General features: G+C 32.4%; 1 protein-coding gene across 1 annotated transcript; it reads right to left on the bottom strand.

The window, feature by feature from the left end:
• Positions 1-1637: 1637 nt before the first annotated feature.
• On the bottom strand, positions 1638-10571 carry LOC106108338 (phytanoyl-CoA dioxygenase domain-containing protein 1). The gene is made up of 6 exons (XM_013289492.1): positions 10453-10571; positions 3767-3913; positions 3371-3487; positions 2912-3062; positions 2461-2706; positions 1638-2335 (listed from the first exon to the last, which is right to left on the bottom strand). Exons 1-6 carry the CDS (start codon positions 10486-10488, stop codon positions 2148-2150), a joined length of 885 nt encoding a protein of 294 aa, XP_013144946.1. The 5' UTR covers positions 10489-10571; the 3' UTR covers positions 1638-2147.
• Between the last annotated feature and the right edge of the window lie 7464 nt (positions 10572-18035).

The following is an 18035-nucleotide window of genomic DNA, read 5'->3' as shown; positions in this document are numbered from 1 at the left end:
GTCAAGTCAAGACAAGTCCCTACTTGAGACATTATAATTTATAAATGTAATAAATATTCAAGAAAAGCAAACATAACAGACTACTCCTTTCATCGCATCCCTTATTGTCTTGCATACGTATACCAACTCTTAAGTCCATTATTCGTGAGGTTTTAGTCATGTTAAAACTACTCGAAGCTCCGCTGTATACATCTACTTCAAAGAAACACATTTAAGTAGTAACAAGTATGTAGTTATGAAAGTGAGTAAATGTTTTACATTGGCGTGTATAATTATTTTAATGTTGATACAATATTTAGCGTCTTTACATATATTATTATAAACAAATTACATTTATCCTAATTTTTTTAAAAATATTCATAAATAATTATGGCAAACCTCACCATACGACACGAAAGACTGTATGACCCCCAGACATGTTGACAACGACTAGAGGTGGTTCTACTTTGGGATGTTATATCTGTCAATAAAACATATTCAATCAGTCAAATAACAACGTATTTTTAATATATTCTTGTGAATATTCATCGAATGTCAACAAGTTTGTTGATCGTATGTTTATAAGCCTTCTGAGAAATGTCGAGGAATTCACAATGGAAAAATATTTTTATAAATTTTCTTTGAACGTCTTATTTCTTACATCTATATTAGAAATGGGAAAGTTTGATTGTTTGTACGTATTTTTGTTGGAAGGTATCTCCAGAACGGATGCACGGATCTGAATGATGTTTTGTATGCAGAACTCAGGCTGGAAAACACCTAGGCTACCTACCAAGTGGTTTATTTAATTCAGCGCAGAAAAAGTCGCGGGCAAAAGCTAGTCAAGTTATAAAATTGTGTATCAATAAGTCGTCATAAGCACGTCTGGCAACCTACACATGTCTAGGAATTGTTTGTTCAGTTTTCTATTGTATTCTTCATCTTATAAAAAATGAAAATAGCACCAGACATGGTAATGATGTGAAATTGTTTATCAAGAATTTTATTTATGTTCGCTACTTCAGATAAACAAATCTTAGAGGTACTCTAATAACTGAAGGTTGGACGTTAGATCAGAGAAACCATACCTGTCCTGTGTTAAGCTAAAAACTTGTTCATTGGCAATAGTGGTCTAATAAAGCGGCAATAATGGTGCAGCAATGTGGCCATAGTAATGAAATTTTTAAAAAAAATTATCGTCTCTAGGGTTAACAGTGGTAGTGCCCGCTTTAACATCTTGGCACGAATGGGTCGGCACGCCCGGTGTAATACCACGACCACACAGAAGACAGGCGTGAAATGGAAGCAATTCCGTGTTTCGTCTGATGAGTGTGGTGCCGGAGGCCTAATTTAAGTCCCTTTCTCTTTACCACCCTTTTCTTTTAAGAAGAGGTTGGGAAGAGCAAGTGGATTTGACGGTGGAGGAGATGCATAAGAAGGGGAAATGTTCTCTTTATGTGCGTCTCCTCCTCCGTCGTATAAGGGTAGGCAGCGCATCTGCAATTGCGGATGTCTATGGGCAGCGGTCGCTTCGCCATTTTGGCGGTTTCAGGTGGCCGCTTGCTCGTTTGCCACCTTGTGTTATAAAAAAAAAAATAACAATAATAATTTTTTTATGCAGGTTTTTCGGTAATCACTACCGTAATGAAAAATACAGAGAAAAGATAAAATGTTTTATTAAAAAAACACGACACGAAATAATTCCAATAATTGCATATCACAATACAATGAGATAAAGAAATTTACGTGTAAAAATTTATAAAAAAATAATCTTAAACATCATTTCATGATGGATTCTTATTCTTTGCATAATGCCTTATTACATTTAAAATAGTCTATTAAATATAATTACAAATCAACTACAATCGTTGCTTAAATTGAAATTGTATTGGTAATAAAATTAGTAGTTAATTAGGCTTTCTGATAATAATTCCTTTTAATATTTTAACTTAGTATTTAAACGAAATTTATATTCATATGCTGTTAAAACAAGGATGATACAAAAATATTCAATAGTCTACATTTTTAATACAGATTGTACTCAAACTTTCTAGCTAGATATTTCCCAAAAACAAATGAAATCCATACATTCCATAGAATTGACATTAATGACATGAATTCCAATATTTGACTTTTTTCATAGTAACATACTATTTGTACATTTCATGTTACATTAGTTGAGTTGTATTGTATATATTTACAAAGGGTGCGTTTGGACCTTCTTGTAACCAGTTATCTGAAGAGTATGTATTCTCGTGCTTTTCTATTGCGTGGAAAGTGTATGCGTGGCGGCTCTTGTCTGATTTGTTTGCAGCACTTTTATGGACCACGTTACCGTGTAACAAGATGCAAGTACCTGTAAATAAAAGGAAAATGTTTTAGAGTACAATTACACTGGCTTCGGGTTCGATTAAAAGCCATGTTGTATGTTCCATCATAAATAGAAAATCAATATGTTTAGCACTTGGTACAAGATCACACCTTTCGGGACAGGTACAGCTGTGAAACTCGATTGTGGGTACACAGGTGCTGGTCTGTCGTAGATCAAAGCTTGTTTGGAATCTTTGTCCGGGTTTCGTATGAGACGACGGTGAATGCCCGATTTATGTGAGCCGGGAGAAATCCATAGACACCCATTCTGTATGGTAACATCTTGAAGTGCAATCCAGAAGCCAACTGGGGGAATTGGATCTGTGTAGAGGTACGTCGAATCTTGGTGTGGTATCACTGGAAATGAAATTATGAATGGATCAATAATAAAAAAAATAGCCTATTATGTTATGAGACTTTAAGTATATGTTTTTTTATTTGTTGTTGTCTTAATAGTTGAAAAAATAGTTATCGTATATTTTTTCAGACCATTTATATATTTAGACACAGGTAAAAGAAATATACAGTAATTTGAACAATTGAAAATCTTATTCAAACTAACCTTCACCACCAATGCCTGGGTTTTTATAGATATACATGCTTTGTACCACGGCAGGGTCTACTAAACCCAGCTCTCTGCAGACTCTCTTCACACGTTCACTGTACGTGTAACATCTGAATATAGGGTGTTGAAGATGGAGAGCGTGACCGACCTGAAAGTAGTTGAATTTTTTATTTTTAAATGTACAGTAATTTTGGAAAAGACAACTTAAAAGTTTTTTGAACATATATATAGACAGTAATGTTAAATGCTTAACTTAAATTATATAAAAGTTTATAAATTTGTAATAATCTAGTATACGCTCGAGATGGTTTTTCGCAGACGAAAACTAATTAAATTGGAACTTTGAAAAATTATTAAAGTTTCACTTTTCAGTTTGAGTATGGGCGTATGTTGAAGTTAGCTCGTGCTCTACGGGAACTATTTGCTGTGGAGTGAACTAACATCAAAAGGTTTTACCTTGTTTAATGAAATGCTAGGATCCACTTTCAATTTGCCGTCCGAGTCAACAGCGTCTGCCTCGAAAAAATAACTGATTTTGTCGTTACTTTCCATAAAGTAGGCATCTTTGTGTTGCTGTGAAAATCAAAAGATAAATTAAATAAAATAGGCAAGGGAATAATACAGTTGGACAATAATTTATACAAAAATTGTTATTCCGTCATGGTTTATACTTACACAAAACGAGACATTTTTTAAAATAACAAGAGACAATAAATGACAATTATTGTGATATAAGTGCAGCACTGTAAACTCGCTATTTCGTACGAGACATTGTATAGAGCAATGTTTTAAGTAACGGCGAGTCGAAAGGGTTGAATTGAATCTTTGAATGGTATAATAAAATATAAATACCGCTATCTCTGGATCGACTGTGGAGAATATTGGCTTCGGATCTATCTCAGCTGCTTGTTTTGTTATCTCGAGTCCCGCCTCGACTAATTCATCGCACTCGGGCCCACGTAAAAAGTCCTCCAGTACCACATACCCATCTTGTTCGAACTAAAACAGAAATATCAACATGATTAAGAATTCAAGCATAAAAACAGTATCGTAATACCATATTATAGTTGAGTTGGGAATTTTAGATGACAGGGTTTTTAATAAATAAAAAAAATTGCAATGATTTACATACAATGATTTGTCTTTCGTGCGCATATACACATAATTTCTTTAACATGTTTCATTAAAATCAGTTTTATCCTCAATCCGCTACGTGAAAGCTAAGCATTCGTCTTTTTCTGATCACATTTACATTTTACAAATCCATTGCCTATTCATGAGCGTAATAAAAAATGATCGATAGTGTAGCCGCTTCAATGTACTCCGTTTCAGCGTTACTCTTTTTTGTTAAACAAATATTCAGTCTCTTAACCACTAACCAGGTGAAAATCAAATAGCGAATTACTACATTACTATAATGAAAACGTGATTAACTTAATATTAAATTGGCTATTCGGTATCGCTTATCGCAGGAATACATTACTACTGTTTGATTTTATTTCATGTAATTCAAAGACATGGAATCTGCAATCGTCGTTCATATTACGAAAAACATTATAGTTTAAAACTAAAAGTGTATACAACCTGTATTTAAGTTTAAGTAATAATTCTTATAATAACGTATACGTATTCATTAAAAAATATACAAGCATGGGTATTTTAGCTTGCCCAGGCATCAGCGTTAATACAATTGGAAAAATCAAACAATCTCATAACTCTCATAGCAGTTTAGTGCAGCTATTTTTAGCAGTGCAGCGCTAAAATCAATCCCTTTGTTTAACTACGTACCTAACCTTGTTGAAATTACTCTATATAACATACAACTTCTATTTTGAATACCAGAAACAATAAAATTAGTTTACTACTAAAATGTGTATAGTAAATACATCTAATTTAAACTTGTTTATAGTTCAATAATACGGATACAATAATTTCCTTGTTTCTATAACGTATTTATAATTTAGTATCGTTTACGAAAAACAATTAAGTCATATTATCTACACATGTAATAAAATGACAATGTCTGTTTGTAATATCAAATGAAAAGATTGCAGATTTCGGGAAGATGATGTATTTGCGTTGCAGATAACGAAAATCGCATTTAAATTTTTTTTGTCTGTGTGTAAGTCTGTATATACGAGTATGTCTGTCTGTCCGCATGCCGCCTTTGTTCCAAGTAATCTCCGAAATTGCTGGGCCGATTTCGACCGGACTTTCACTGATGGGTTGCTGACGTATCATATTATCAGCTATTTTTTTTATTCCACGGTGCCGAAATCGCGACCGGAACGCTATCTCTGCGCTATCGATTTGGACGGGACTTTGACTGGAAGGTAGCTGTTTAAAGGTAGATGTACACGAGAGTGTTATGCGCTTACAAAGTTTGCGGGCGACAGCTCGTCGAATATACCTAGCGTTAACGTTCAAGTTAACAATGTATTTATGTGTTCATATTAAATCGTCGTGTTAATCGCAAATTCATACATTTGTCTCACATGTAGACCATTTGTATCAACTGATTACATACGTATTGTAAAAATTATCAGCGTTTAACAACTTAGTTGGCATTAAAATCCTTGACATTGATATTGCGCTGTCAAGTAAGCGAAAGGTCATGATAATCTGGCCTCTAAAAGATTGGCATGCTCAATAAAGCGAGAACATTCCATTATGGTTTTTCTTAACCCCTTTAGTAGACAGAGACGGAACACGTGCAAAAGATTATCTCTCTCTATCTCTATAGGTAATAAATAAATAATAATTGATATTTTGTGGAGGAGAATGATTGGGATCATTGTATGTTTATGTACGTTATCTGCAATAGTAACAACTATTACTATGAACTATTTTTACTTTAATGATATTTGTTTAGATATGTCTGTATCAATGATTGAATATTACTTTTTACAGTCAAAAATATGAATGATAAAATTGTTATTAGACGTTTATTGGCAGCGTGTACAGTTTTCGTGTGTCTATGAGAGTTTGCGTCTGTGTTTACACCGCTCCGCTCCCACGTGGTGTGGCTATTTGCATTCACAAAATGATCTTGTATTTTTAAGAGCCCAATGTTAGGCGACGCGGTGGGCAACACGCATAAAAAAGTTTCCATGTTTATACAATATTAAACGAAGTAATTGTTTTGATGCAACGATGTATTTTTTTAACCACTTTAAATAAGGTTAGAAAAAACAAATTCTTATGCAGACTTATATTGCAAATCTATACTAGAATTATAAGGAGGAAGTATTTGTATTTTTGGATTTTTGTAAATAACTACTGAACCGAATTTGAATATTTTTACACCGATTAAAAGCTACGTTATTAGTGAGTATCTTAGACTATATTTTTGATTCTCTTTAAAATCATTTTTTTTTAATTTCACGCGGACGAAGTCGCAGGCAACAGCTAGTTCAATGATGTTGTAGATAATGAAATAACTTATTTTAAGACATACATGATATAATTAAAAGGGTTAATTAAATTCCTACACTGATTAGAGTCATTTCATACAGTATTTAAAAAAGCCTTAGAGTGAAGTAGTTATCTTCGTGACATACCCAAAGCGAATAAATATTCTAATCTTCACATTTCATTGTGGATACAATATTAAGAGTGAATCAACAAAGAGCAGAGTCTCGCAATAATCGAAGACTACGGATGCATATAAAAATATTGTTTTTTCGTCGAGTTGTATTCGATATTTATGAAAATATACGACGTGTTGAAAGATCATAAGTTAATATCGATCCATACATCTATTTCATTGTAACGTACATTTACAATCAATATATAGTGACGCCATATAAAAGCGTTCGTTTAGCATTTCAAAGCCAGAACTATAAAAGGACATGATTATCATATCCGTGCTACATATATTAGTAACACGATCTATCATTTACAGTGGGTTTACACAGCCGTGTCATATTGTCTCAAACATTCTCTCTGAATTAACTGAGACAATGTTTTGCAGAGATGTTTCGACAGTGGATATCCACGGTTATACTGTCACTCGAGTAAATCGAGATAAAATTAAGATATCTTTGCGGGAATAGTGAGTGTAGATATGATTCAACCCCCATATGTGAGTTCCACGTCATTTGTAAAAACTTTGACTGTAAGCTTTATGAATCATGATCACAGGAAGACTTTTAAGATTGTTTCATATTGTTACAAATGTCGGTATATGTAAATATGTGTTGGGAGTACGTTATAATAAATTATTAAACAGTATCTATTATCTTTCTACGCATTCAATGGATAGTGGTTTAACATTTTAATGCTTACCAATTATATTTATTGAGATTTTTGTTTATTAAACGTCTACTTACGGCATCTTTTTTGTGCAATATTGTTTTCATGTTTATAATTTTTCTTTCATTTTGCGAGAGAAAAATGTTTAAAAATTAACACACTTTATGTCTTTATAGTCTAGCTCCGGTGTTTTACTTTTTTATTTAATACAATTATGAAACCCGCTAATTATCATTAATGTTATTTTTTACTAATATTATAGGTGCAAAAATTTATCTGGATGGATGGATGTTTGTTAGAGTTTGTATCCTAAACGCGTTTACGGATTTCGATAAAATTTGGTACATATGTAGAGAATAATCTGGAAGAAGATATAGGCTACTCACTTTTTTTTAGTTCAACGCGGACAGACTCGCGGGCGAAAGCTAGTTGAACATATAAACATAAACATAATATGTTCCTACTCGTATATTGTAGTCTTGCAATCGATCGTGTGTTGTTGTCTTTTAAAATGACACAATCAAAGTAAATTCGCTGATGGTAGACACGTTGTTACAAATTGTAATTTCTTAGCAATTTTTCGCTGCATCATCTGTTCAGGAAATGCTTATTATTAGATCTCGACTCACACGGCTCAGCGGCACCTCGTCATGAATCGCTTTGGCCAGGTTTTGAGATATTTACTTATAAATAAAACGATATATCCACCTTTGTCTATTATTAGACGTTACTGAATATCGAATAGATAGTTAATTAGAACATCGGCAATTTCATTGCAATATAAAATACTTTAGTTAATTTAAATATTTTTCTTTTCTTTACTTTATTATACAATATCAAATTCTTAGCAAAAAGATGTTACAATACTATTTATAGGTAGTCTAGCCTTACGTCGAGAAGCTTATTTTCTGAATAGCGGAGCACTTGTAAGGAGTTCGTGTTGAAGGCTATTTAGTGGGCGAGTTCCTCGGATTTTGTTATGATATCAGAGCTGCTTCAGCTATTTTCAATATTTCTACAGCAGAATAAACAACCTACTTAAATTGCAAAAGCGCAGTGAAAACAATATTCTATTAAATAAACGAGAAAAATAACATATTAATAAGTGGCTCTAATGATAACACTTGGATTGAGATTAGAGCGGGCGCGCACCTATGACGTAAACTATCGCACAACTGTTGTGCGATTGTCGATTGTTTCGCAGCCAATTCAACTGTTTATTTGCACAACAAAAATCAAGTAATGTCCTCTCCTAAACATAAGCTCATAGGAATCAGAACGAGGCCAAATAGATGTGCGATAGTTTATTCAAAGGTGTGCACGGCTCTAAAGGTTGTATGAAAATCTGATAGTGCTGTGAAACAAAGTATGGTTAGTTTCGCTATCACCGATTCTTGTACGTTAGACGGACTGGTTTACACCTCATATAAACTCCCACGCTCTCGACTTGCTCCCAATTTGCTCAATTTCTAATCAATGTACATCGTCAACACTTACAGAGTCTGATTTGCTAGAAATTCATGGCTCCGTTTTTTTTTTTTTTTGTATTAAATTCTGCATATGATTTTCAAATTCAGTAGCATTTGCCTATCAGAACGGTTGTCAAAAATATACGGAAATGTCTTGTTACTTCTTGATTCTAAGAATTCGATAAAAAAGCGAAGTTTATCGGATCTTCAAATACCAAATACAAAGAGATGTTTTGTACAGATATTTCTGCAATGGTTAACTTCAAGTATGGAACTAATTCAAAGACGCGGCACCGCTTTCGGGTTTCCTCTAAATTTCGCTTCGAAACTTGCTAAAATCTTAATTAGCTGTCTTGAATATTAAACCATATGCTTACCAAGTTTGTAGTTCCCTGAAGCTGTTAAAAGTTATTTATGTCTGAAACTGCACTCATATTTAAAGTGATTTCTTTAGCAGTTTTTGTTTTATCTTTTTTTTTGTATAAAGTATTTTTGGTAATCAGCATTTATTACAGATTCAAGTTCATCTTTCTCTATTGAAATAGTTATCTATAACTACTTTATCAGCAATTTTAAATTATCTTAGTGTTTGCGCTATTACGGTTTTCTTAACAGGTTGTCTTTTTAATTCCTTCATAGAACTATTATGCAACATTTAACTATAAAATAAATAACTATAAACATGTATTTATCTTGTAAGATACGTGTCAAAACTTTACTCTATATATAAGTGCTGTTTTTATAACAGACTAGCTCTTGCTCGCAACTTTGTCCGCGTCAAAGTAAAAAATATAGCCTATGTTACTCACAGATAAGTTAACTTTCTAACGGTGAAGGATTTTTTTAAAATCGGCCCAGTAGTTTTTGAGTTAATTCAATACAAAATACGAGTCTTTCCTCTTTATAATATTAGTATAAAAATCAACAAATAAGCAGATGTTTGGTATGTGTGAATTACTATATAATTACCAGCTGTATCCATTGCATCGGTGATTTGAATCTTTTGTCATAAGACATACGGCACATTTTTAAAGCATTGTCTGATTTTGTTTACTTTAAGGGACAGAAGTTAAATAGTATATTGCAACAGACTAAGCAGGCATATATTAAATACTATAAAAGTAATCGTTTTAAAAGGTTAAATTAGTATTAAAACACTACAAACAGTTTTGTAATATATTTGGCATCCTAATAACTTCTCCCTACAAAAGGTTTAACAGGATAGGAATGTAAAAACGTTGATTTTTACGTATATAAATATATGTATGTATGTATTTCCAACTGACTTTGGACACATGTATGTAAGAATGACGTGGCGCTTCTTAAACGTTTTAAAATGACACAAATTGAAGCAAGTTATTTTTAGAAATATTTCCTATATGGCTCAGCAATTTAGTTTTAGTGCGCACAGCGGGTGGTATTTTTTTTTTCAAACATTGTATTGCACATAAAATAAATATCCCAAAGCATTCTACTAACCCTCTAGGGGACATTACTGGGCTCTTTTACGACTGTGCCCTGTTACCTTCTTATCATCTTGAGAAATAGGCAAAGTGACAAACGTAATAATAACATAAAGTGATAAGACTTCATAGAAACAAAAATTTACTTTAGACTTACTCAAATACAAAACTATTAAATTATATGAATCACCAAACAAAACCAATATTGCATTTATTTATTGAGAGTGACAAATAATTTATTTTCCAATAAACTGATACCACTTGTAAGATTGTGCAACGCTTCACAAAAAATTCGCATGCAAAATAACGAAATAGGACATTAGTACATACTAAAAAACAAAAAAAAAGATACCTGATGTCGTATACTGTCACGCATGGTGCTTGACATTTCTTGTTTATGTACCAGAAAACTCCACGAACAACTTTCGATAGCGAACTACAACACACAACTGAATCGAGTCGAATGATCATCTCTGAGTGTTATGCCGCCTACCACATTCTCACCACCTACATACCACAAGCATCATCGTGACGTGGTCGATAAAAATAGCTCGTACAGAGCACGCTCAACACTCATGTGTTAATATAGCCAATATTGCGAAGCGGCGATGTATAATGAAGTATGATTGTTTATCGTTGTTAGAGCGCTACGTTTCACACGATTATCGCACTCAATGACGCATCAAGAGTGGGGAGGACCCGTTTGACACCAGTTGTAACTGACTGATGTTGAATATAAAGAAAGTCAATTGAAATCAACTATTAAAACTACTTAATACGAACTTGTTGCGAACGTACATTATGCTAAAACGTTTATTGCGTTGCTATGAATCTTTAATTTCGTCGCAAGTATGTGACCTTTGTTTTGTAACTCAAAACTTTTGCCTTTTCTTAAGTTGGATATATAACTTAGTTATATGGATTTTTGCATCTGTACTTAATATTTTTAAGAAAACATTCAAATACCAAAACACCATTAAATACCGAAGCAACATATTGAACAGAATATTTTTTATAGAGTTTGCGTTTCCTTTTTTTTTCTTTCATTCCTTAAAATGGACACTAATATTTTTTGTATTAATGAATAGACCAACATTAATAAATAAATAAATAAACCCTTTATTATTTCACTTTAAAAATATACACATTTCATGAGAGCCTTGGCTCCTGCACTAGGTTCCCCTGTGCTGCAGGAGCCAATCCCTTTCCCCATTTGTAAAGAGCAATACATATTCATAAGTGTCTAAACATAAAATACAAAGAAAAACATTAAATTTACTTATTATAAAAATGACGAATAAAAAAAACAAAGGAAAAGAAAATGACATACATTAATGAAGCAGTTTACTTTATTTTATAGTTTCAAATTTAGTAATACTTTTTTGTATTCAGTAATTGCCGAGCGAGCGTATGTGTCTGATAGAAATAAATACCTCTTTCGCTGAAAGGAGTATACTTAAGGATGTACTGAAAACATTTAATAAATAAACTACTTAGCTGTTCCCTTGCAGCTTCATTTGCATGATTTATTACGTATTTTATTTTATTTTACAGGTTCCTTAAATTCAATTGAAAAAGTCAATGTTCTTGTTCTAAAATGATAATAAACATTGCCATAACCGAGCTAAAAAATAAACCTTGCTAAAATATCGAAAAAAAAAACAAGAATTGAAAGGGAGATATTTCGGTATTAAAAAAACATTCACCATAAAACTCGTTCAACGTGATTGAAGTAAACTCAAATTCGCTATATGAAAGAATGAAATTCACATATGTGCTATGTAGGTACGACTGTATTGCCAACATAAGAGAATATCTTAGAGCTTAAAGTCGTTTTAGTTCTGCTCCATTTATTGAATTTAAAGACAAAAAAATCATAACATGTTTACTCCTTTTCTACTTTGAGAGACTGCTTAGTATTAGAAATGTTTATTTTATTATGGAAATTGAGTTTATGTTGTTGAACAACTACTAAGAAGCTTATTATATTGAAACAGCCTTTCAAAGAGCAATTAGTGTAATGCGAAACTTTCAGCGTTGGTTCTATTGGAAATTTAAGTGGACTGGCTTGTTTTATTCATCTTGTTATCTTGTTATTCTTTACAAGAAACTAACTGTTGCTCGCGTTTTCGTCTGCGTGAAATTAAAAAAATTATCATATATTACTTAGAGATAACGTAGCTTTTTAATGGTGCAAAACTTTTTGAAATCGGTCCAACAGTTTTGAGTTAATACAACAGAGAACAATACATACAGAAATACAAATCTTTCATCTTTATAATATTAGTATATGATAAATATGTATCGTACAAATAATTGATACTTGGAAAAATATAAAAGCTCCTAATAAAAATGAAAATGCAAATTTACATATAATTTAGGTTTTGGTATTAAAACGTTTTATGTACAAGTAGTCTAAAATCTGAAATGAATAAATCTATCACTCAGAGGGGCAGACAGAGACTTCTTTCTTTTTGTCACAGTCCTGGAAAAATCACATTCTTAGACTTCATTCACTCGTAATATAATGTAATAATTTAATTATCTCATATTCACCAAGATATAAAACTACTAACTGTTGCTCGCGACTTCACACGCATGAAATTAAAAGATATAGCCCATGTTACTCACAGATAAATTACCTTACTAATGGTGAAAGATTTTTTTAAATCGGCCCAGTAGTTTTTATGTGAATAGGCTACATACAAAAATCCAAAAATACAACTCTTTCCTCTTCATAATATTAGTATAGATTATTATAGATAACGTAATAGATTTACCTATTACAATGTAATAAGCCTACTGTTACAATAACTTTTTAAATTGTTAAATGACTTGAATCTGAGAAAATAGATATTCGTCGTTCGCGTCTTTTACATATAGTATGGTAGTCTACTTTCATAACTGTAGAATTTCCCTTAGGACAGGAATCGATGTGCGAAATTGTATACGCTTCTAAACACAACTGAGAGTATTTTCATTTTTAAACACGTCGAATATTACATTAGGCTAAAGGAATGATTGGGAAATACGTAATATAAATTGAGGAATACAAAGATTCATATTATATTATATCGTTACTTATGTAATTTTCGGTGCATGTGGTATCCGTAAGCGCATTTCGAAATAGTTAGTAAAATTGCACATATTTGCTATTCGAAACAGGCAGGCGCTTTTGTGATATCCGAGAAAACATTTCGTTTACAAAGTTGTTACTACTGCTGCTTAAATACAAAAACCTTCGTTGTACATCACTTTCTTTCATCATCATCTTCATCATCATCATCATCATCATCACTCTTTTTGATGAATTGGTATTATAACTACTCCATATTGGACTGTTTCGTCAAAAGACATATTACAAACGTTACCTAGTAACCATGCTGAAAATAATGTATTGAAATTAAGTTGGTAGACGGTATATTACGACATATAACGTATAATTTGAATTGTTTCAAATGATGCCAACTTTTACCGCATAATGTTTAAATAGGTCTCAACTAAAGTTTTACGTTGTAACTAAATCCGTTCGTTTTCCAACTATGAATAAATATAATTAGAAAATTAACACAGAACACACGCAAAAGTAAAAGTTTAAACGGATTGTTTGTTATTTTGTTGATTATAGCTAAAACCAATATTTGGTACGACAGATAGATATTAAAGGAAATTCATTCTTATAGATAATTCACGATAATTTTAACTAATATTTTTAATCCATTGTTTGTAAATTAACCGATCTGGAGATTGAAATAGCAATCGTAAAACACAATCTATTATCTGAGTTTAGAGATTGATCGTATCATTTTTCTATTCCATTTTCAAAAAACTTTTCGTCTTGATTTTATGTATCGAAAAATTATGTAGCTAAATGACCTTCTTCCCTTTGGTATTGAATCTCTTTTAAATGTAATTATTAATTTCTAAAGTATTTAATGGAAACACTATCCTAAATTAGTGATGTAGTTTTCATTATTACTTTATTATGGTATCTTCCTTAGGATCAAAAGCCAACTAAAATAGCCAGTTCGAGGTAGAACTCAGAGATAAATAGAAAACATGGCAACGACCGGTTACGAAGAAATTAAAGTCAGACGCGTACATTATCAACAACATTTTAATGCCCTCTCGAGACGTATTGAGTCTTTTGCATATATTTTTATATTAACAAGCGTCTAGACTTACAAGGTCGTTTTCACCTTTGACATCTGATACTTGTTTACGTAAATATTTTTCAACACCATTTCTCAGGAAATTATAAAAAAACACGTTTAAGAACTCACATAACCAGTGAAAAGTATAGTGTTAGGGATAGAAAATATGTCCATTTCCTATGAGATATTGTTCAAGGAGTTTTGATAATTAAGACTAAATTTTAGGTAGATATTACTTGTACAATCGGCAATGTAAGGGAACAATATGGTGGAAAAATTTTTGTCTTTCTTAATAAAAATATTACTCTGAAAATAGTTAAGTTTCGCATTATACCGAAAAAAATAAACTGATTTTTTATATTTCTTTAAACCTAATACACCTTGGTTCCTGGTAGCGTTACGTCTATTGTGTCTAGAATATAAATTTAATTTTATATTACAAAGAAAATGGAAATACCTTTGTAAGGAAATTCTACTAAGTAGGAGGTAATTGGTTTCCTATAACAACATTATATGAAGGAACATCTTAAGTACTTTAACTTGAGGCATTGCTAGAGATCGTAGCGCTTTGATAGTTTACTAATTAGTTCTACCATAAGATCTTCAAGGGGCTTAAATCAAAGTAAGCTTTCCAGACTATCCACTACATCTGTGTGAAATAACATCGAGATCTGTTAAGCCGTTTAAGCTACAAACTCTAACAAACATCCATCCATCCAGGATTAGTAAGATTACTAAAATAATTATAAACAATAAGTAATAAAATTACCGAAACATAACATGTTAAGTACTGGACTGAGGTTGCAAACATTATACGAGATTTGATTGCTGTACGTACAAAGCCAGTTGCGAAAGAGAAAAATTATTCGCGAGGGAATATTATAGATAGACGTATCCACTCTCTTAATTACGAGTACATAATTCACAATAATTAAAGTAAGGAGTTTGCTGGTAATCTAAGATTTAACAATTAATATCTTGCGGATGAACGTAATTAGGGCCTGTTTTTCAAAGGAAATCTCAAGAAAGATGTCCTGGTTTTGGGGGAAGGCAAGGTTATGTGTGTTTACTGCACTAAAACTCCCTCGGTGGTAATCTTCGACTACAAGGGGTGGAGATCCGGGATCTCAGGTTAAACGCACCAGTGCCCCACTACACGCAGCTTGCGCGCTTTCGACTAAAGCAAACGCTCCCTTAAAACGGCAACACGGGACCAAACCATGCTGCCGTTTTCTCGGGATCGCTATGCAGGGAGATCTGTGTTGCCCTCGCTTATCGCCTACTACAGCCTATCAGGGTAGGGTTACACTGTAAGCTACCGTTTTACGACCACTTGCCATCTGTCGCCAAAATAGAAACCAATTCTGTTGCCTGGACCTTGCGATGCCAAAGTAGGCGCACTTAGCCTGTCTGAGGATGTATATACTTCGCCAACACAGTGTATATAATGTATCCTGGACATTAGGTTCGACAAAGAAGCCTTTGTTCCTAAAGAATGTTATAAGAAATATTATAGGACAAAAAAATAAGATGCGTATAAAACTTTGGACACCTTAATGTCAAACGTCTAGCTTGACACTAACAAGTGTTATGTGACATATGAAAATAAAAAATATATTTATTGCTTGTTGGTGTTAGGCGATCCTTTATTTTCCGTCTAACAAAGGTGCAAGAAATTGCGCAACCGTAGCGGAGCTTAGTCTGGGCGGCAATAGGGCGGAGGTGGGGTTCGGCTATATAAGGCAAGCGCCCGCCCGCCCTTCGTCATTCCAGCCCCATCTCGCATAGAAGGTAGCTGCAATCGAGAGCTGTCAACTGTGCTTTAACTTCACATATTATCCGATCTCTTGGAAATTATACTTCTTGCTCTTTCGGAGCTTTTCTCATTATGTTCGACGTGTTATACGTCACTTAAATTTTTTTCAGGTTGATTTATTTTTTATTTTAATTTTGGCGGTTGGAAAGATTGTTCGCGATGTCTCTTATTTTGAGATTGAAACGTTTTAAAGTGCTCAAATGCAGGAACGAAAAGTTCGCGCGTATGGAGTTTCGAGGTAAGTGATGTTAAACTACAGTGTTTCACTTTTTTGTTTCGAATAAAAGAGATTTTGTGTGCCAGTTTATGTGGTTGAATGTTAAAATATATTTAATTCTACAATTATCTTTTGTTAAATTTTCATATTGCGATTTATGTTACTTTTTATGATTTTATTTCTAAGTAAATGGTGTGAGTGGTTTTTCATTTATTCTATTATATATTTTATATAATATTTTACGTTTTCATTTAAGTTAAAATAACTGCTGTTTAACGGCGTTATATTAAAAACGTTGTTGGTTTACAGGTTTTACGCAATTAAGTTGAATAAAAGCATTTTTTCTCTTTTCTTAACATACTATTTTGTATTTTATGCGTATTAAAAAATAAAATTAGACTATGTTGCATAAATTTTGGTATTTCAAATAAGCTCTCAAGATTAAGAATTTTTTTTATCTAAAAAAAAGATGAAGCTCCTTGGAAATTTGTTTTCTGGGGCGTAAAATACAAAAATAATTGATGTTTTCTTTTTTTTACAAAATTAATCAGTAATTTTGTATTTTTCGTTTAATTATGCGTCCAATATATTTTTAATCGAAAAATTGCGGCGAAAACAAATCACGCGAAAAAACTTCGCGTGAAGTTTTAGAAATTGGAAAAATTGTTTATTTTTTAATTTGTGTCAAGTCAATTTTACGGTCTTTTGAATTTTTAAATATGGTTGGCAAAGAAACAAACTTTTTAATACCTATTTGGGTTGTTACATTAATGAAATGTTTCGCGTGTTTGTCTGAAAGAATGATGAGTGATTTGCGTTTCTGACACTGTAAGAGTTCTCGTCCGTACAAGTGTGCGCCTGAGACGATTCGTGGTCAAGTTAAAGAAATGTTTGAAGAAATGGGACGGTTTAGACTTTAATTTACCGTTATCATTACTGTGCTTTAAGCAACCTTATAATTAGAGCTCTAATCATTGTAGAGTGTTATCGCGACTTTTGTCTCAATATGGGGCACATGAAGCCCATTATGCCCATTTATGTGTGTGGGTATATGTAAATTCGTTCATGTGGGTAGTTAGAAAAACGTGAGAATGCGCCTGCGCATGCTCCTATAAAATCGTTGTGGAAACTTATATAAAAGTACGAACTAAGAACAAAAGCTCAAACTCTTGTTGCTACATAATTATTTTGAAATTTAATAAAAGTTTTAATTCGGGAAAAAAAAATTGAACTTTTTTAAAGCTTTTTGACAGTATTTCATACAATTTACTTATAAAAATTAATATAGCATAACAGGTTTTGAAATAAAGAAAAAATAAACAAAAATAGTTACTATTTAATGACATAATTAATTTCTACATTATTAATCGTTGAATACATTACAAACAGTTTTTTGTCACTAAAATAACAGTATACTTTTTAAGACGGAAACAACACAATAAAAATGACAAAGAGGCAAGTTCAGTTGAGCACTTTTGAGCTTAACAAAAGCTTCCTCTTAACGAGGGCACTGGAACATACACATTCGCAAATGCGACAATTTTGCAGTCTCTGTATTCCAGCACCTTTCGACTTTGAAATTATTCCGATTGTTGCTGTATTTCAAATACGTTATTAAAATATAGCAGTTGCTTAGTGAAATACATAATTTTATACAATATAGATTTCACTTTAATTACTCACTGCCTACTTCTAACTAATCTGTAGGTCCGGTAATAAAATTGGAGTATCTGTATGCTTATGTATGG

This window comes from Papilio polytes, unplaced genomic scaffold, assembly GCF_000836215.1.
Source record: "Papilio polytes unplaced genomic scaffold, Ppol_1.0 DF821644.1, whole genome shotgun sequence".
NCBI lineage: Eukaryota > Metazoa > Arthropoda > Insecta > Lepidoptera > Papilionidae > Papilio > Papilio polytes.
The sequence above is the reverse complement of the archived record's forward strand: the minus strand, read 5'-3'. Positions and strand labels throughout refer to the sequence as shown.